The 21,223-nt window shown below is 39.6% G+C and overlaps 1 protein-coding gene across 1 annotated transcript in view; it reads right to left on the bottom strand.

The window, feature by feature from the left end:
* LOC111845409 (contactin-associated protein-like 5) overlaps positions 1-2,370 on the bottom strand; it is an 89,224-nt gene extending 86,854 nt beyond the window's left edge. The window contains exon 1 of the mRNA XM_023814808.2: positions 2,104-2,370. Coding sequence (XP_023670576.1) covers positions 2,104-2,182 — 79 coding nt within the window. The 5' untranslated portion in view covers positions 2,183-2,370. The remainder of the gene's footprint in view (positions 1-2,103) is intronic.
* Positions 2,371-21,223: the final 18,853 nt, after the last annotated feature.

The following is a 21,223-nucleotide window of genomic DNA, read 5'->3' as shown; positions in this document are numbered from 1 at the left end:
TTTAATTTTCTTATTTAAAAAATTGTTAGTTACGCATTATCACTTGTACCGCACAATCAGTATGTACATTTAGATTGTCAAACTGCCGACAAATTTATATTTTTTCTCCTATTTAAACAATGCAACAATAATACAATTTTGAACCAATATTGTTATATTAGACATCTCTGATCCACAATAGAGAAGCAGAATTAGCATAAACTGTTCTTGGCCAAAATCCGTATCTGGTTTTCAGATAAGTGCTGCCAAGCGAACACAATGTGAAGAGCAACCTAGACTTCCTTTGCTTTGATGTGTTAAATGAATTCTTCAGTAGTTCTTGTCACATATTTGTCTTTTTCCTTGGTGCGGGAACTATTCTCTATCTTCAAAAAAAATTCTGAACTAATCAATACAATTTACTCTGTACAGTTCTAAAGAAAAAAATGTAACAGGTAATTGAAAGAATCTCAAATATTCCTTAAATATTTTAAAATCACTGGATTCCAGGCCCGAAGTAAATGTAGTGTGCATATTATCACTGCCCATGGGGCAGGTCCTTGAACACCTGTCACATGCAGAATAAACTAGATTTATAGGCAAATAACCCGAAACTACACTGACAGAACAGATGCTGACTATTCAGCAAACCAGTGGAGAAGAACAGCCGTGTTTTCAGTCCTGACTGAGCAGCAATTCAGAGACTGCATGGGCATGTGCCGAATACAGGGAAAACAAAATAAAATCCATTAGTAATGATCATAGTCATAATCATATAATCATAATTATAATAAAGGGACGATCGTATTTGAAAGAATTGCACTTAGCATTATTATTATCATTATTATTGTTATTATTATTAATAATACTAATATTAATAATAATAGTCATAATAATAATGTACATCAGCAACTGAAACTATTTAAAAATGCAATATCTCTAACCACAACGTCCATGTTTTTAAAATAATACGCCATTATATTATTTTTAATGTAACACCTTACAACAGCGACATATTGTCGGCATTCATCTTTGCGAATATATTAGCCTGTAAGAACCAGATTTATAAATTAATACTATTTCACGTGCAGACTTCTGTGGGATTTAGGGAATAATTGTGAGGAAGGACAGGCGCGATATCCAAATCGTATTCACATTTACGGATTTGTTTGCGCTGGTTATTTCCACTGTTATCAGTTACTGTGACTGGGGAAAAAAAACGAAGAACAGCGACCTCTAGTGATTACAGAATCAAAACACCAGATTTAAAGTATGGGATTTTAAGATTAGGCTCCGAAACCTAAGTTTGGGATGCATCACAAAACCAAATATTTTTGACAAGACAGTCTATCCTATCATATGTTTAAATAACATGAGTTTGTCGCTATTATATGGTGACGTGGCACGTTGGGAAAAATGCATATTTTGTATATGTTCTGTTAAAGTTAGTGAAGCGCAAGGAGAAAGAAGTTTGCAGATCCGTACATGCAGGAAAACAGGATTTCTCCAACTTCAGCCCGTTAAAAGATGCGAAAGCCAGGCGCGCTGTTGAATTAGGAGGAGGCTTAAATATCTGCGCAACATGCTCAGAACATAAACCGAGAGTGCTGAAGTCAAAACGTGCTCCTGCATGGCAAGGTCTGTACTGCATTCAAATAAGTCTCATCGTAGGGGAAAGCATCAGTGCAAGCAATAACTATGCTATTATGCAGGCTGTAAATGTAAAATAAAATAAAATAACATAAAATAAAATGAAATATACATGGATAGAGGTTCAATCACGATCAGTATACATCTTTTTCTCGGGAATACAGAGCAAATCCTCCAGCTACAACACGCTAGATTCGATGCGATCGCAGAAAATGTGTTGTCAACCTCAAACCAGCTGTACAGAGCGCAGTGTTGATCACAGTGTATGTTACCCACCAGCCAACACGGCCAACTAGTTCCAGACTAATTCCAACCCCATCTTTGCCTATTACACAGAACGAGATTCCCCAAACTCCAGAATTAATAAAAATAAAACAAATGTAAACATGCACTTTGCGCAAGCTTTCAGACTATGCAGATGGTCCATTATTGTTTTAACACTTTAAACAGGCTTATTTTACGTATTTAACTTACAGCTACTGGCAGCCAACGCTGAAGTGAAGACACTCAACACGGTGATGCTGAAGCACCAAGACGGATTCTGCGATCCCATCTTCAGCACCCAGAATCCAGACCGCCTTGTATCCTAAGTTTTCGGCAAAATATCTCCAAAGCGCCTTGCATCCAGTAATGCTCCAGAGAAGCTTCCGTACCCTCACCCTGCAGCCAGGGTTGCCGGTAATAATATAGCAAAGCGTCTCCCCCGCAGACCCTTAAAGACGCTCCTACCGCGACGCGCTTGCGGACCCCGGGAGCGCCTCTCTCTCTCTCTCTCTCTCCCACCCCCCCCCCCCCCCCCTCTCTCTCTCTCTCTCTCTCTCTCTCTCTCTCTCTCTCGCATAGCAGCCCCGGCAGCAGTTTTTGCGTAATGTATGTTAATTGTAAAATATAATGCTTTCTATCCAATTATCACGTTTAAACTGCAATCATAGCTAGTTGAACGGCAGTATAACTCCACGCTGCAGTTACAGAACCATGGCAATGGACAGCTCCCCGTCCGCTTACATTTATCTCCCAAAATTCCAAACACTTCACTTATTATATATATATATATATATATGTATATATATATATATATATATATATATATATATATATATATATATATATATATATATATATATATATATATATATATAAAAGAGCAGTCGTGTCTTTACGCCCAAATTAAATATGCTACACATAATGCCAACTATGCCTGTTGGATTTCCGATTGAAGGGCCTCTGTAATGTGTAATGACACAAAAACGAACAAATGGGGAAGTGCGGATCAGGCAATAGGGACAATTCAGTTTAAATCTGCATCGGTTAATGCATTTTTGCATTCATTATTTTTTATTACATATTTAAAAGTAACGATATAAAAATATGTTTTATGTTTGGTTGCCCTATTATAAAATAAGTTCAACAGAACATAAAAATATTTTTGAACTGGTTTTTTTTTTTTTTTTTTACCGAGTGTGTTCATCTTTCAGATAATAAAATGCCGCATTTCCCTCGCACTGAACATTTTAATATTGTTTTTCTAGTGTGCTGACTAGGAAAATTAAGAAAAATTTAAAAAATCAAATTCGCCGTTTGTTTTAGCACACTATAATATCACAGTTTACGCGTCATTTGAAACATTTTGACACGATTATTTTCTAAAATATAGATAATTGTTACACATTAGTGCGTATGAAATAGATGATCAGGCCATAAGTTTCCGCAACGACGTGTCCCACTATTATTCCAGTGATTGATGTGCGACCATAGTACAGGTTTAGCCCCCCAGGAAGGACATTTCACCGTGACTGCAATGTAGCTATGCTCATTAGTAATTATTATTAATAATATAGTATTCAAAAACCAATTAATTAACATACGTTTATTCTATCACATTATACAAATGTAAAAAAACAATGAAACATCAAATGCATTGCTATGGCAATAAACATATTTTCATATTTTAGTTTGTTTTTTATTGCAATAAATGCATTAGGTCTGATTAAAAAAAAACAAAAAAACAATGAAAACAACCACTATGGCTTAAATTAGCCTTTATAGCATTCAAAGCATTGTATGACAACAGTGGCAAAGCAAAACATTTTGGAAATAGTAGCCGAGTTTTCATTTTAAAATGAAAAAAATAGTGTGGACGTGTAATGTACCGTTAGTTGTTGTTCTGTGGGTCTGCTGACCTCGAAATTGAGGTCAAACAAGAGCATCACCCAGAAGCAGCCAGATGCAGCAAGGGGGTGAGAGATGGCAGCGATACCAGGGAGCTCTCAATGAACGGCCTGGCAGCTTCACAGCTCACGCAACACGAATTTCCCTTCATCTTTCACTTTTTTTGGACTATGGGACACATTTCACAAGTTGAGTCAAGAGTTTATTGTCAGACGCACAGTGAACAGTCAGTTCCATTATACAATTAAAATCATAGTCTGGATGACCTTCTGGCCACAACAGAAAACGCAAATTACACACTCAAGACAAAAGCAGAGTACAATTAAACAGTAAGTCAATAAAACAAAAAATATGAGTACAATTATAACAACATACATAAATACTGTGCAGTGTAAACACATAATGCAAAAAATGTGCATATTGCATATGAGTGTAAGGCGGATAACTGGCCAGTCTGATGTGTGAGGTTAGGCACTTTCAATGGTCATAAACAGGTGGGTTGCATTAGAAACTATATGCAGTGCAATTATATGTAATTTACAGAAGACGGGGACACAGGAAGCGTAAGCTAATTGTGTTTTCTGCTGGGAGGCCATTTCTATTGAGGACGCAGAGTTTGGCCTTTGGTGACGACGTTCCTGATGCACAAATACAGTGTCATCCTGACTCGTCATTGGCGGTGCTCTGGACAAATGAGAAAATAACAAAGGCGATGTCTAACACACCATAGACCTGTTGTTGAATGTTGACCTGAAAAGCATTAGCCTGTGTACTTCACTATTAATTTTAATATACTATTTTTGTGCACAGTGCTTTTCCTCTTTGGGAATTGTGCTGGACACGAGTGTGTTTTATTGTTATTATTTAGCGTTACAGTATGGCTTGTACACCACGCTGGAGCACGCGCAGCTACATGCCGGTTGACTCAAGCCGAGGTCCAGATAGAGCAGTCAATCGGAAAGCTTGCACAAAGACCTGCTGACTCCTGTCAGGAGGTTAAGGAAAGGCCAGATTTACACTGAACACCCTTCCCAGCACTCAAAGATGGGAAAAAAGTACATACGCTGTCAACATTTCATGGTTTACTTCATCATGGAAACACACACACCTGTAGGCATACAGTGCAACCCACAGAGACTCAGTAAAACCTTTGCTGTTTCACTACAGGAACTGCATCTGCTTCTTTAGATAATTAGAAGGCTGTCTTTAGATGTCCAGGAGAGTTTCCAGAGCACAATTAATTGTCATTATATATTTTTTGGCAGATGTCATTATCAGTATTGTCCTGCAGAGCCCCATTTTTAAGGCAAAATGACACATAAAGTTTGTATATGTTTTGTGTTGTTTAAGCAGCTTTATATTGAAAATTGCAACTATGTAGCTAGAATACAATTATTGAATATCTATTCAATTGCCATTATTAAATGCAATAACATAATAAAACTTAGCTATCCCCATAGCTTACTAGCTCATATTTGTTACATATATTTACACTCAGTCGCCACTTTATTAGGTATTAATGCAAACAGCCTGTTCATCCAAACAGTGAACCACGTGGCTGCAACAGAATACATACATACAGCAGACAGACAGGGTCAAAAGAGTCAGTTTCTATTTGGATAAGCAGCAGAATAGTGAAGATACCTGATCTAACAGATTTAGAGAGCCGTGTGATTGTTGGTGCCAAGCCTGATGGTTGCAGCATGTTGGAAACAGTCAGCCTGTGTTATTCTCACACACTGCAGAGTTTACAGAGGAAAGCACAATTAACAAAAAACATCTAGTTCTTTGGGTGAGAACACCTTGTTAATGAGAGGGGTCAGGAGAAAATTATCAGACTCATTAAAGCTTGCAGAAGTTAAAAGCTAACAACCACAAGTGCAAAAAATAACAGCTCAGTACAAAAGTGATGTGTGGAAAGGCTTCTCTGAATGAACAACTCATCAACCCTTAAAGCTGTTCTGTAGGCAAAAGTGGGTCCTACCTGGTACTAGATAGGCGTACTGTACTTAATAAAGTGGCTACTGAGTCCATGCATAACATTTCCCTTGTAAATACACAAAAACAAATTTTCATATACCATTGATATATGATATGAATTAAATATAAGTTATAATTTAGAAAACATGTCTGTTTACAATGTCGGTTATATTGAGGTTGTAAATACACTCTAATTCCAAATAAATAAAGATCTGGTTATATAATTAAATAAGGTCTTAGCATTACAAGACCTGGTAATTATACAGGGGCTTTACACTAGATTATGGGTGTTATAAGAGACAGCTGGGATTATCGCGAACCAGTACAAATTAATGCATTTCACAAAGAGCTTAACTGTACAATGATGCCCTAGTGAATGTTCGTTCTCTGAAAATTTGTACCTATGAAATAATTGATAGTGACATTTTTTAGTGAAGGGTACTGATACTGTGAGAGGAGGCTGAATAAAATATGAGGACTCACCTTCTATTGATTGTGATCCATTGATTATGATATGTTGCACATCATGGTAAGAGTACCAGTGTCTTCAAGCTGCTCTGACAAGTCTTTATGGATAAAGGCTATATAATGGTTTTAATGCAATTCAACACACAGGCCTCTATTAGGTGAAAATGGAAATAGTACTATAATACATGAAAAAATAACTAGTATAATTAAAGTAATTGTGGTTAATTGCTAACGCTTACTGCATTCCTCTGTTGGCAGTTTCTCTTGTGACCAGATGATTTTTTTAGATACTCAGAAGCCCAAACCAAAAGACTATTGTGACTATTGTAAAACCTTTGCCTGAGATGGTTGTCCTTTGGTCAAAGTGAAGTGTCACTGTTAAGGTTATTAAGTCTGACTTCCCATCTGGAATAGGAGAAAAACAGGGTGGGAGGTGTGGATAAAGCCAGCCTGACTTGTGGCTGCTGCAGTGCTGGATCCTGGCCCCAAAGCAGAGCCCGCTCTTGTTAGAGTGATTACTGTCAGGGGCCACAGTTTCGCTGACTTGCGAGAGAACACGCCAGTGTGGTGCCGCTTACGCACCGGAGAGGTCCAACAGCCGAACCCGCTAACGGGATTTTCCTCTGTCACGCCACAATACCTCCAAGTTGAAGCCATTACTGAGAGCAGACGTGCTGAGCTAGAGTGTTAAAATGGTGGAGTTTGAAAGTACCAAAAGCACAGGTGACCTAGGTAGAAGATTGAACCTAATCTGACTCAAAATGTAATTCTGTACATAGACCTTTTCCAGGTCAAAGCCTGCTGACACATGAAGTTTGAATTTAACCATTTGAACTCCCCTCTTTTATCATTAAATCTGGAAGAAACTTGAACAATATGTTAAAACAACACAATCCTTATTATTTAACTGATTCAGTATGATGTTATTAGCTATCAGTTATTCATTATGTATGTCATTAGTATTAATACCTTTTGCAAGTCTGTTAATCAGGATATAATTTGAAATGTCTTTTTTTTCTTATTAAATCTACAATGAAGCTTTGCCCTGAAAGATCATATGTAACCCCTCTGTTCTCTGCCATTACTTCTTGAAATCTGGTTACTATAGGCGTGGGTGTATTTTCAGTGACTATATTTATTTCCTGCTATATTATCTTGTGAATGTGTGAGGTTTCTCTCGAGATTTGCTTCTCTGGAAAGTCCCACCACTGTTTCACGCCTGAACACAGATTAAAGAAAGAGTATGAGGTACTAAAAATATTATAAAACAAATATACGTTTGATTTTCGGAGAAAAATGCATTAAAACCAAACCTTGATATGAGTATGGTATAATTACACAATTCCATGAAAATAAATAACCACTCCTCCATGTATAAAAACATAATATATAAACTGTATATAAACTGTATTTTAGCCGCTTTTTACTGTAATCAGTCGCAGTGCTTACTGTAAATACGCTGAAAGCCATATGTCTGCTTTGCAGAAAGTTTTATACTGATTTTGATTCAAAAGAGAAACCAATATTCACGTTCGAAAATCCTCAGAAAACAGCTGAAAGGTGTTTCATGTCTATATTCTCAAAATTCTTGTTGGCCTTATTATTCCAGTATGAAATGTAAAAGAAGCACGCATTTTACTTACAGAGCTGTCTATAAAGAACACAGATTACATGGGTAAATTGACTTACTCTACTCCATTACTATAATGGCACAATTCAGTCCTGAGACATGATATTTCCATCAGGATACAGGAGAATTTAAAAGCATGAGAATGTGTTGGGGCCTACCCAGTTACATTAAATATATACATTATATATATATAAAATCTGAATCAGCCTCATTTAAAAAAAAAAATGAAGACAAAGAAGAGAAAGAGTTACATGAATAAATAATGTGTGATTAATTATTTATTTAGGATAATATTTCAGCTTTTTTTGTTTTCTTTCTGCCCTCCTATGTTCTTGTTGCTTTTCCTCATCAAATATTAAGCAGTATAATCTACAGACCGTACATCTATGATAGCGGCCGTTATCAGCTGCATTCACTTACATTGCTGGCCACTTAACTTAAGCCACCGTTGCGTATTCTAGCACTGATAAGGAGCCAGAGGAAATGTGCAAAAGGATTATCTCTATTTTCAGGGTTACGGACAGCACACTATGGAACACGGCCACCGTCGAGAGCCCCCCATTCCACCAGCAATACGAGATACATTGTGAATGTGTTAGTGTGCGCTTCCACGCTATAAACTTAATGCCTATTTCTTCATCAATTAGAGGATGGAGAACATAGAGACATCAGAATGACCATTAACAGAGCACTGCTAGGATGTCTTCCATGAGCGAGTTTTTCTTGCTGTCAGGCTTTTTGGAATCCTGTCTGATGCAGAAGTTTCGCTGGCAATTTACTGCTTCTGTTTTGCCTTTTTTCTCTTTAGTCTTCTTTTAAAGATTTCCTCATTTTCTTTTCAGTCCATAAAACATGATTAATTGTCGACCTCTCTGCACAGTGAATGATACAGTATTACTTTAACAATTCACTTGACAGGAACGGGGACTTCAAGGGTATTATTGATTGTACCTTGTATTACTGCTTGACTCAAGGACCATTCCGGTGCCTTGTTGGAACAAAAGTTTGATTGGATTTGCTTTATGGTCTTACGTAGGATTGATTTCACGTTCCTTTCAATAGAGTCTGACTGTAAAAATAATTTATATTAAGAGTTTAAAAAAGCAATTGTTTATAACATTCCAATGGCTGTTCTTGCTTATAATCGCAAACAGAATTTCAGCAGTGCTGTAACATTGTTGCATGTCTGCTTTGGGTTGATTCTTTCCAAAATACACATGTGGACATGTCTCAAATCTCATATCTAGTTTATATACTGGAAACAAAGGAGGTGGCTGGTTGGACCATCAACCATCATTTGAGTAAAACCTCTTCAGCTGTGCTGGATCCAGAGACAGTCACCAGAAAAAAAGTCATATCTTGGAGATCCCTCCACCGTGTGAGAAGTGTCACTCCAGATGTTTCTCATGTGTGGTTCCCCTGATCATGCAATGAGCTGCCAAACCACAACCGGTCATCAGACTCCCTCTCCAACTTAAAGAGACGCATCAAGACCCATCTGCTCCAGGAACACCTCCACTAGCCTCTTGCCACTCCATGTTCTCTGAGTTGCTCTCAATGCTGCACATTCTGCTGATTTCAGTAGCTGTATTATTAGGTTCTTGGTTTGTTTGGAAGACGTTGTCTAGCTCCTGCACCAATGTTGCTTACACTAGTAACTGGGCCTTTACTGGAAGCTCAGCCTAACTGCACTTATGCCCAGTTCACTCCCTAACATCTGTTTATTTGTAATGTGTTATTTGCCTCAGTCATATGTCACTTTGGACAATGGTGTCTGCTCAATGAAATACATGTAAAAGATCCCTAGCCATATTTTATTTGTAATGCCTGATGGTATATATCCCTCGAAGAGGATGCATTGTCCTACAATTACCCAGTAAATCAGAATCTGGTTTATTGGCCAAGTGTGTGTGTGTAGCACATGCAAGAAATTACCCAGTGAATCTGACCTTTCAGTTATACTCAGCCAAAGGGTTACATTTGTGTACTTTCCCACCGTGGACACAATGGATTTGACTGGGAATAAAAGTCCTGATGTTCTAGAGATGGTTGAAGAGAGAGTAGAGTGATGCTTACTAACACCTCGAAGAAGCCATCCCCCATACATGACATTCACAACTGAGACACAACAACTGGGATATTGATTTGTTAGTTGCTGACCATAGTGATCATAATGTTGGATTGCAGCCTTATCCGTCCGGAAATGAGAACAACCTTTAGACTGAAGTGTCGTGCCTTGAGGTCATTCATCTGCTCAGCTTCTATGGAAGCAATAAGGAGCAGCCTGACTGCAGAGGCAGCGAAGTGTTTGTTCAAGGCACGACTCTTAGTAGCAGAGAGGTGTCAGGGTTATTAACACACTGGAAATGTCACTGAAATTTCATGATAATGACGAAGAGCATAACAAGTCCAGGGCTACATTATATCCTAGAGGAGTTGAGCAGGTTGCTTTATTTATTATTTTATTTTATTTTATTTTATTGCTTAATTGTGTGTAATAAAAATGCTATTGTATCCCCCACGGTCCGCTTACTTTCTTTTATTTTTGCAGCTTAAATGTTTCATTTTAACATGCATCTCCCGCAGCACTGAAGCCGATTTTCCAGCATGAAGAACAACTTCTCAGGTTCATCTTTCACTCATGAAACTGCATATTTTCCTGAAAAAAACTCTAATTTCTCCGGCCGCAGGAAAACACGCACCTGGCCGCACTTTGCTGGCTTTTACAGAGCTCAGTTTGGCCTGTGATCTCACCATGTGCCAAAGGTGTGAAGATGGGCAAATCCAGCCGGTAATTATCTGAACGGCACATGGTGAGAGAGCAAATGCAAGACTCTGCAATGATGTAAAAAAGGGCAGCATCAGGTCTGACAGAAGCCCTCGATTCCTTCCCTGATCCATCCCAGGTCACGCTGTCTCCACTGCCAATAAGGGCAGATTTATTCGTTTGAGTTATTTTTCTGAAAGCTTACTGCCCCATCAATAACTTATGTGAGAACATCTGTAGCACAAGCACCCAAACCTGAATTTTAATCAGTTCATCTCACAATATGAAAAAACGAACAAGATGTGACGTAGTGCAGCGTTTCTCAACCCGGTGCTTGGTAGGGAGCAAAAACGTGGATTGTCTGGGAGGGAGCTGAGAAGGAGCAAAAACGTGGACTGTCGGGAGGGACCCAAGAAGGAGCAAAAATGTGGATTGTCTGGGAGGGAGCGGAGAAGGAGCAAAAATGTGGATTGTTTGTGGGTCCCCAAAGACCAGGTTGGAAAACACAGACATAGTGTTTCTTAGTTGTTTTACTTTTTTTTAAGTAAATAGATAACACCTAATACTACAATAACACCCAAGAAACAAGCACACAAACAAATTATGTGGGAAAACACCTAAGTTATCTCAAAGTGGGACTTTTTGGATAGTCAGCGGTTGTCACATGTATTTCTTGCTGAGTATCATACGTTTTTAAATAAAACATTTGATTCTCCTATTTAGCAGGAGGGCACCTTTTGCCCGATCTCCTCTAACTCCTCTGACAGTTCAGACTTGCGATTTCATAATTCATACTGAAACCACACTGCCGTATTATTACAGAAGATAGCACTCTTTGTGGCAAGGAAAAAGCATTCTACGGTCCCTGTTCCCAAAATAGGCCCTGGACGATATTTTGAATTAATTGCTGGTGACAGACCTCAGAGAGTGACAGAGTGGATCTTATTATCCGCGGATCAGGTACCCACCCCATCGCTAGCGGGGAAAATAATGGCTAGCTGTCACATGACTGAGCTAACCATCGACGGCACCAGAAATTTACATTTAAACTGTGGGCTTTGCGAAAGATGTTGCGCTGACAGGCCCAAGAAACACCCGACCCTCCAATGTGCCACATCATAACTTGACCTGGTAAGTCAGGAACGAGTATGGAAGCCAGACGTTAAAGTCTCGCTCCCCGAACTGATGAGTTTCAGTGGCTGCTCTCCCGAAGCAGGGGGACGTTGGACACGGTAAATCTATTTCAAATAAGTGACAAACTACAAATCATTATCTTCTGAAGGCAGCTGCACGGGTCTCTGATATGACACAGATGAGCAAAATGTATGCATCTACTGTATCTGATCGGAATAAGTTGGCCCATGTGATTACTGGGAAAGACAGGAGGAGTCGATGGAAGACAGGAGGTCCCATTACTGGCTGCACTGGTCACATTACGCAGGGGGTGTCCCCTTGGTAAAATTTGCCAAGTGGGGAGAGGGAAGTCCCCCTTGATAAATTTTGCCGATGGGGCAGGCCGGGGTAGGGGGTTCATAAATTTGAGGTGAATGTCAGTAATGGGAAAGGAGCACTCAGGACCTGAATGGGAGTCACTTTCCATGGGACGTTCCATGAAGGACAAAACAGGCCAGGTGCTACAGAGACCCTGCTTCCCCTCCGCACGTCCTTGACTTTATGTATCAGTTGCACATAACAGCTCAAGAACTGCCTCACACCCTGCTTAATACACTGCTTTTTACCACTGTTCTTTCACTGCAAGCTGTTTACACAAACATTTCTTAGCTGTGATAATGAACAACCAAAGTATCGCACTGCCTTAGTCGAAAGTGGCACTTTGTAGAGCATATTTATTTATTTATGCATTATTGTCTTGTGTGACCAGTTTGTTATATTCTGTGTAAAGTCGTTTTTAAGTCTTGGAGAGATGCAAATTAATTTCACTGCATGCCTGCATATTTTGAATAAAGCTTGACTTGACTTGACCAAAGATACATGCCTGAAGACACATCCACTGAGAATACCAGCCCAGTTCCCATACAGTATATTCCAGTCTATAAGTCTTAGTTTGTACTGGTGCTACATCAGAAAATAGATTAGAGCACTTGCCTTATTGTTGTTCAATCGCCCCCCAATTAATGGCATCCTTGTCAAAGTGCTGCTGAGGATGATGATGAGTCTGAAACAAGTGCAGAAACAGGAGGACAATATGACTGATATGTTTCTCTCTACAACATCTCATACCTAATGGCCACGTGTAACAGGGAGGTATTATCTGAGGAGGACTAGCCTAGAAAATGGGAATCTGCTCTCTTTAAGTCCTGCAGGCTTAAATTACTCCTGGAGACTATGGTGTAAATTGAAGTGGCAGGCCAAAGATGATTTCCATTAGCGCCAAATGGTTTGCAGGATGTGGCAACTTGATCAACTCTGTTTCCCCTGTGACCAAAAAAAAGACAACCTATAAGAGCCATCAGAAGGTATCAAAGCAAAGTTGCAAAGCCATTAACCTCCACACCTGCTCCAGGCCGCTTCTAGGATTCCTCAATCGCACTCAGATAATTTCAAGGTGAAAATGTGTAAAAGCATGTATAAAAATGCAGATTTATTTATTGTGAAAGATTGAGGTGCCTGATTTGTTGCTTTCGTTGTTAGACTAAACGTCCAGCTATGTAGATGGAAAATTATACGATACTAAATCTTCCAATCTCATCCAGGACATGGAGGGGCCTAGAGCCTATTCCAGGCAGCATAGGGCAAGTAAATAGCGCAACCGGGATGCCAGTTCGTTATACAGTAGGGCACTCTAAAGGAAAGAATATGCAAGCTTCACACACTGAGCTGAGGTGGGATTCACACCAGCAGCCCTACCGGTGCAAACAACAATATTATCCACAAGTCACTATGACGTCTTTCAAAATTGCAGTTTACATTGACGGCATTTGGCAGACAGCCTTAGCCAGAGCGACTTATATAAGTGCTTAGAAGTCTCAGTTATATACCTCATATCATACATATCATACATATATTGAAATATTCTGTTTTTCTGGGGGTTTTTTGAGTACTGTACACTTTTTATATTTGTCTGCACCACGTTAACTTGTCTGCACTTTGTGTACAGTCTTTACACCGTGTCTGTTTGGCACTGAATCTACGTTCTCGCTGCTGCACATGTCAGAATTCCTCCCCTGGGATCAATAAAGTCCATCTTAATTTTAATCTTACCTCTCCACTTAGGATTTACATCATACAGATGCATTTTGTAAGCGTGCCAATAAACTCACACAAAACCAGCACTGGAACTTAAACTGGAAAATAAACTGCCCCCACAACAAACTGTGTGGCGGCTTACCGACTGAGATTACAGAGTTCTGTATATCACGGTCTTAGGAACAAGTCTGCATAATAACTGCAGGGAAAGCCCAGAGCACATATTTACCAGCCTTCATACTCTGAATGCTTTTCTGGGGGCTGGTCAAAGGAGGCAGAGTCAGGTGACCAAGGTTTTTATATGCAGATTAGTTCCACCAGCCCCGGATTCCCAAAAATAGTATAAATTGGACTGTTGTTCTGTTTCAGTCCCTTAATCGCAAATATATTTTATGGCAGCAACTCTGCTAACATGATTCTTTTTTTCTTTTTTTTTTTATCACATTTCCCTACCTGTTTATGTTGTTTTATTTTATTTATTTGCCTTCTTTATTTTTATGCTTGCTTTTCTTTGCTTTAAACTCCTCTTCTGCCCTTCACTGTAATTAAATGACATTCTCCATCTCTGTCTGCGTATGCTGCTGCACAAGTGCTACATGTCCTTATGCACTCGCATTAACACGCATTAACATTTCCCCTTCTGATGCTGCTCTGCTTGTGCCTCATCCTTCAATTGCACTCGTTTCATGTTGCCGTTGTATTCACGCTAATTTTCTCCTCTAGTATTAATGAAGTTCATCCCATTATCACCCAGACTCTGTTACGACTGGATGGATTGGTACCTGCCAAAATAAGCCAAGGGTGATATCGGCCTGAGGAATAGGCAAGGATAGACTGAAGAACATGGAATCTGTTGAAATATAGAAATTGCAGGCTTACTCAGTTTTTCGTATTTATTTAATGTGTTTACCTGCCCATTCATTTTACCATTCAATGCAATTTGTTTTTATATATCACTTTTAAAAACACAGTCACCAATCCATTATTAGATCATTAATACAAAATGGTGAATGAGAGGGGGGGGAAATACCAGAAGAAAAAGAAGAGGAACCAAAAAACTACAGGGGAAAAAATCCAGTGGTCCAGTTCCAGGGACATGCCGTTTATTTAGCTGCTTTCCATTTATGTAAGTAGAGTCAGCATCCAGACAAACTCCAGAACATAAGTACGCATGCTGCATTTGAATAATAAATGATTCAACTTCTCTCCTTTCTCATGTGCATTAAGGTATATACATTCCCCCGGTGCTCAGTACCCTAGCGGCACTTGCAGAGTTAAACTTGTTCTCATGCTGAAATTGAGATGTTTGTTTCTCTCCACCAGAAACTGAGATGTTTCTCTCCAGCACTCAGGAACAAGATGAGCTTTCCTAAGCAGGTCCGACCTCCCAGACATCGCTCTTGTAAATCTAATTCAGTTTGTTCTTGAGTATAATCATTTTCAGTTTGCTTTGGTGCCACTTCCAGATATTTATAATTAATAATTTCTATTGCATTACTGTTTTGCTGCATTCGTTTTTTGTCAGAATAAATCAGTCTTTTTAATAAGAAATAGATTTCACCTCCTAACATTTTTAGCTCACTAATCAACTGATTAGGTGTTTCACTCTCATGAAATTGTGTAACACCAGTACAGAATAAATTCCATGGTGCAGTGATATTCTTATTCTTGCAGTGATAGTCACTGCTTTTTGAAAAGTTCATAATTTGTTTTGCCTGTTAGTGTTTTCTGTAATTTCAGTTTGCCTTCACGATTGAAATCTGCTTAGTGCTCGAGTTCTATGCCCATCAGTGAGTTACACGGCTACGATTCTGGCCCTGAAGACACGGCATTCCATCTGTTCAGGATAAGATCTCCCGTTTCTTCATTTATTAAAAGCTGCTTGTCTTAAACAATGCTTTATATGTGGAATACCTCATGCTGGATAGATGGCTGTATAGAAAACAAGCACAGCGATTCTTGGAGGAGCTGACTGGACTCTGATGATGCCTGAAATCACTGAGGCGATGGGAACTCCGGAATAACGATCCTGTGAAGGACAGCTATCTCGCTGGGAGTTCTCGGGAGAAACTCACTATAATGGAATCTTAATATATGACACCAAACCACTTGTCAGTGGCTGATATATTGCTGTGAAGTGCTCTTTTGTATTCATTATCACTCAATTATTAATGCCTAGATTTTGAGCATGTTGACTTGCCAAAGGGACTAGTTAAGTCCTCAGCACACAAATAAAAAACAGAAATCAGTGGCACTTGATGAACACACTGTAGGCAGTATCATCAGTCGTGGTATTTTATATTTTCTAATTTATTTTAATACTACACCTCCTACTACTGCTACTACTAATAATAATATTAAATATTGTAAAATACTTTTATGTTCTGCCTAGAGATATACATATGTGCAGCTAACATTTCGGCAAACTAGGTAGGTAACTTTACAGTTTTGTGCAGATTCGCAGCTGAGTTAAAGCTGGAAAAAATCAAAAAAGAAACAAAAATCAGCAAAACAAAGGGATAGCCGCATAACTCACAGCAACATCGCGCACTCCTGATTTGGCAAACGAGGCGAAACCCATTGTTGCTAAAGTAGCTTTGCTCGCAGTGTGTGTTTGCCTAATGAACCCCTCTCTACACTCCCCTGCCACACGTTGTTCTTCATGTCAAGATCCCCGGCGAATAAGGAGCGCCAGCCTCCATAAACATCCTGTACCTTCTGCCCATTTGCCTTGACATATGAATCAAGTCATTTATCCGACATTTGTACACCAAGCAATTTCCAAATCAGTTCATATAAGGAGAGTAAGAGCAAGTAGCAAGAAAGAACATCGACCCATGGATAATCTGAGAATCAATGTTAGTTTGAGCGTGTATCCAGGAAGTTCTGCACAGGATGTTGCAAGAATATTGTGAACTGAAAAACATATACAGTACATACCCACACTGACTGTGTGCAGAACACAACTATTTATGGCCAGCATATGTCACATGACATGACAACATGACAAGATTTAAGCGGATGATATTTTTATTGCAGCCCCAAACTGTTGAGTCCATGTCAGCATCAAAGTCACCCTTCTGCGCTGCCCCCTCGCTCGACACCATCCCCGGAAGACAGGGTGTCCCCCCCGTCCACGGCACCGTCTGACAAAACGGCCGGCTGCCTTTATGCTCTGCCAGCAATGTCGTGGTGAGTGAGACGGCGATCGCTGATTGGAGGAGCCGGTGCCAGTGCCGGCTGTGGGCGCCTGTCAGACGAGCTGAGGCACCTCCTCTGGCTCCAACCTTCACTCCCACAGCGATGCAAAGCTTGGTATTAAACTATAACTCTACTGCAATTCAGCCCTGCGCAACTCAGAGTGGCCAGTGTGCATAAGTCACTTTCTAAATGTTGGTAATATTTTATACAGGCCTGCTGTTGTTATCGTACAAGGTTTCCATGCTAAATATTCATAACTAATGAATTTTGTATCCTTGGTATTTTGATTGTTCATGAGGAGACCTGAAAAGGAAGTAATGCAGGTAGAAAAATCCAGAAAAGTGCAAAGACCTCTACAATGGCTATACTGCAATTAATAGCTTGACTTTACTCCACCTGTTATGTTCATAATAGTAAAAAAAAAGCATCCAGTACTCAAGAAATGACAGAGGCCAAAAGATGCTTTGTTCAAAGGCTTGTTCTGTTTTATATTGTAGGTCATCACCCCTCAGACACACAGCTACATAGTAAAGTTACAGACTCACCAGCATCCCCAATTACAATGGCAAATAAGTAAGTTGGCTTTTTACCAGACCAATAAAATCCCTTATATTAGCTTAATCTCGCTTGAACGGAATGCCCAATGTGATACCATGTGATTTCATTACACTACAGCTATAAACACTGCAGCACCTATATCAGCACACGGCATACAGATGAACCTCTGTGCAAGCCAACCAAAGTGATAACAAGCCCGCCTTTCTACAGTAGATTTTTAGGTGCAAGAATGAAAATTTTTAATCCGAATCCCATGCAGTGTGTTTCTATTCGATTCAGATGTAAGCTATCGGTTATGGAAGCCAATGCATCAAAACACTGCCAGCTCTCTCTCTGATATCAACATAGCCAACAATATATCTGACACATGACAATTAAGCGTTTAGAAGCAGTGACTAAATCATCTACCGTAACAATCTCTCATTCTATGGTTTTAGCTATAAAACTAATAACATGGACAGTAAGGGAAAGAATTTGAAATTGTTCATGAACTGAATGAACTACTGTAATCTTATAAACAATTACCCACTAAACCAATGTGTATAGAATAGCACCTTATCAGTCCATTACCAGGAATGTCTATTTACTTGCAAATGAAGGCTATCTTAATTTTTTGCCATTTTAGGTAGAAATATATTTTCTTGACTTGGGTGGGTCTTACAGGCAGGGTGACCGTCTACTGCTGGCTCTCCACTTCAGTTGGGTGTTGTAATACAGTATGGATTTAGTTCTGCCTTGATAATTACATAGAGCAATGTACAGTACCAGGCAAATAAAAATATATAGATTTGTGATAGAACACACACACACACACACACACACACACACACACACACAAAAGGGCAGTGAGGCAGAGAATGAGTTAGACTCTGGACTCACTGTGCAAACAATCATTATTGTTCAACTACCTTTTATTTCCAGCAAACAGCTCACGGAATTCAAGCAGTGGATGACAAACGTTATCTGAGGGGAAGTTGATTAAATCTGACTTGCCATTTGCAATGTAATGTGTTTACTTAAACTGATGTCATGTGCTTGTAAAAATGAGCTGTGGAATCCAAATAGCCAGCAGCACTGGACAACAAGACAATAATGAGGCAGTTAAATTTAAATTTAAGTTCATTTGATACCATTCATACTTTTATACAATCCAGCCATCTGGCAAAAGTTTAGTGATTAAAGTAGACTTCTTTCTCTGTAGAAATCAATTCCCTGTCTTTGCTGTGATAATCGTAGAATAGGTGTCATTTGTATGAATCATATATAAAATGCCATTATGATTAAAACTTTAGCATCTCCTGCTTGGTGTCGGGCTAAGGTGTGATATTGAATGGAAAATAAAGCAACCCCCTTTTTTAGTACTGATAGTTTGAAAACTATGTGAATGGTTTTCTAAGCACCACAAATTAAAGCCAACTTTAGTCGATAACAAAGCTATTCATCACCTATTTGCCATCCAGTGCCTCTGAGCTGTTACTGAGGAGCGGGCAGCCTCATCCAGTGCCTCTGAGCCATCACTGAGGAGCGAGCAGCCTCATCCAGTGCCTCTGAGCCGTTACTGAGGAGCGAGCAGCCTCATCCAGTGCCTCTGAGCTGTTACTGAGGAGCGAGCAGCCTCATCCAGTGCCTCTGAGCTGTTACTGAGGAGCGAGCAGCCTCATCCAGTGCCTCTGAGCTGTTACTGAGGAGCGAGCAGCCTCATCCAGTGCCTCTGAGCCGTTACTGAGGAGCGAGCAGCCTCATCCAGTGCCTCTGAGCCGTTACTGAGGAGCGAGCAGCCTCATCCAGTGCCTCTGAGCTGTTACTGAGGAGCGAGCAGCCTCATCCAGTGCCTCTGAGTTGTTACTGAGGAGCGAGCAGCCTCATCCAGTGCCTCTGAGCCGTTACTGAGGAGTGAGCAGCCTCATCCAGTGGCGGGGTTTGTCATGACTGAAGACTGGGAGCAATGAAATGCTATTGTCCCCGGGAGAGCAGCAGAGTGCGGCTGTCAAACAGACCTCAAAGTTCCTTGATGTTTGGCGGGCCGGGACAAGGAGGCTCAATTGGGCCGTTATATAGCCTTGTCAAGGAACATGACATGGTCTCCTAAACCAATCATAGTCCAAGGCCCAAGGCAGAAACAAAGAGCTAAAACTATCATCAATTTTCATTTTTTCAAAAGCAATACGACGGGAAATACACATATTCAATGAGGGCAGTATATCTACACTATTCGTAAAAACTGATTCGATTAGTAGCTAATAGTTTACCTGCAAGAGAATGAATGACGTGTGTAACGTCTAATTCCTTGAGAGATACAAACAAAATGATATTGTGTAAACATTTTTAAAAAATTAGATTAGTCACGGAAGAAGAAAAGCTTCTTAATATTCTTCCCTGTATCACTCATGGTCTTACAATATTTCTAGCTATGCATGTTAGATTCTACAGTTATATAGCGTTTCCAAGGTCTTTTAGCTAAGTCCAACAAAATTGGAATTTACATACTGTACAGCTGTACACTTTAATGCCCAATATGTAATTCTAATATATTTTCAACAACAACAACAACAACAAAATCATATGTATCAGCTCATTAAGTGTTTTTTATTTAATAAAATATCATTAATACATAGACACTATTGGAGCTGTGCAGAGCGCATAGTCAGAACTGGATTTAAAGCAAGAAGTTTTGGGCCAACAAGCATGCCTGTTGAAGTACGGTGCTGTGTCTGCATGTTTTATATACACAGACTGATAGTCTAAAGTGTCGTTCGCTATGTGCTCTTTTTGCTGGGATTTGAGAAACGAAAAAAAAAAGAGAGAAATAAATGTGACAGATGGTGCTCAAGGTGATTCACTTATTTCCCCCATGACACATTTATTTTGGGGGAATTTTCCTCATCCTGGAATTGTCCGTGTGCATTCCCATCCGTTGTCACCACCTCTTTCCAAATCCAACTCTCGCTGTTGGAGTTTCAGCTAAGCAATTTATCTCTCGTTGTGGTTGAGTAACACAAAAACATCAATAAGCAGCAGGCTGGAGATTTCTGTGAGTGAAGAAAAAAAACTACTTTTAAAACGACATTCTGTGAGGGAAAATTGTTAGTCTGAGACAAAATTAAGAAAAACATAAAATGTGTTTATAACTAACTGTTTTACCAGCACTGTTTCATTTTCAGCCCTCGAAAATCACTTGGTTTATTACAGTTTACTTATTGTAAATGTGTATCCATGTCAACTCATCTCAACATATAGAAACACAAGTATGGGAATATCTTTGTTTTCTAGACAGAACCATGTCGCCAAGTCTACTGACGGTGTTTTGCAATTTCAGAGATAGAGGGGTCTTGGCTGAGGTTAAGCTAACATGGAAGAAACAGATCTGTAGAAATAAAAATATCGAAGAAGGACCTTGGCTTACGTATAAAAAATAAAGTCAAATAAAATAAAATAAACATTTGAAAGACTGATGCATCACAGTGGGAAGTGGGGATGATCTCCTGGGATAGCAACATGAGACAGGGGAACTGATCAATACAAATAATCCAACCCACCCCCCGAGACAACTGGAGGCCGTATCCATTTTACTTCCAGGTACATCTGGTTTGGGGGGGGTCACTACAGCTATTATA

The sequence above is a fragment of the Paramormyrops kingsleyae genome, chromosome 16 (genome assembly GCF_048594095.1).
Source record: "Paramormyrops kingsleyae isolate MSU_618 chromosome 16, PKINGS_0.4, whole genome shotgun sequence".
Classification (NCBI taxonomy): Eukaryota; Metazoa; Chordata; class Actinopteri; order Osteoglossiformes; family Mormyridae; genus Paramormyrops; species Paramormyrops kingsleyae.
Note: the sequence above shows the minus strand (reverse complement) of the source record. Positions and strands in the feature narration are given on the sequence as shown.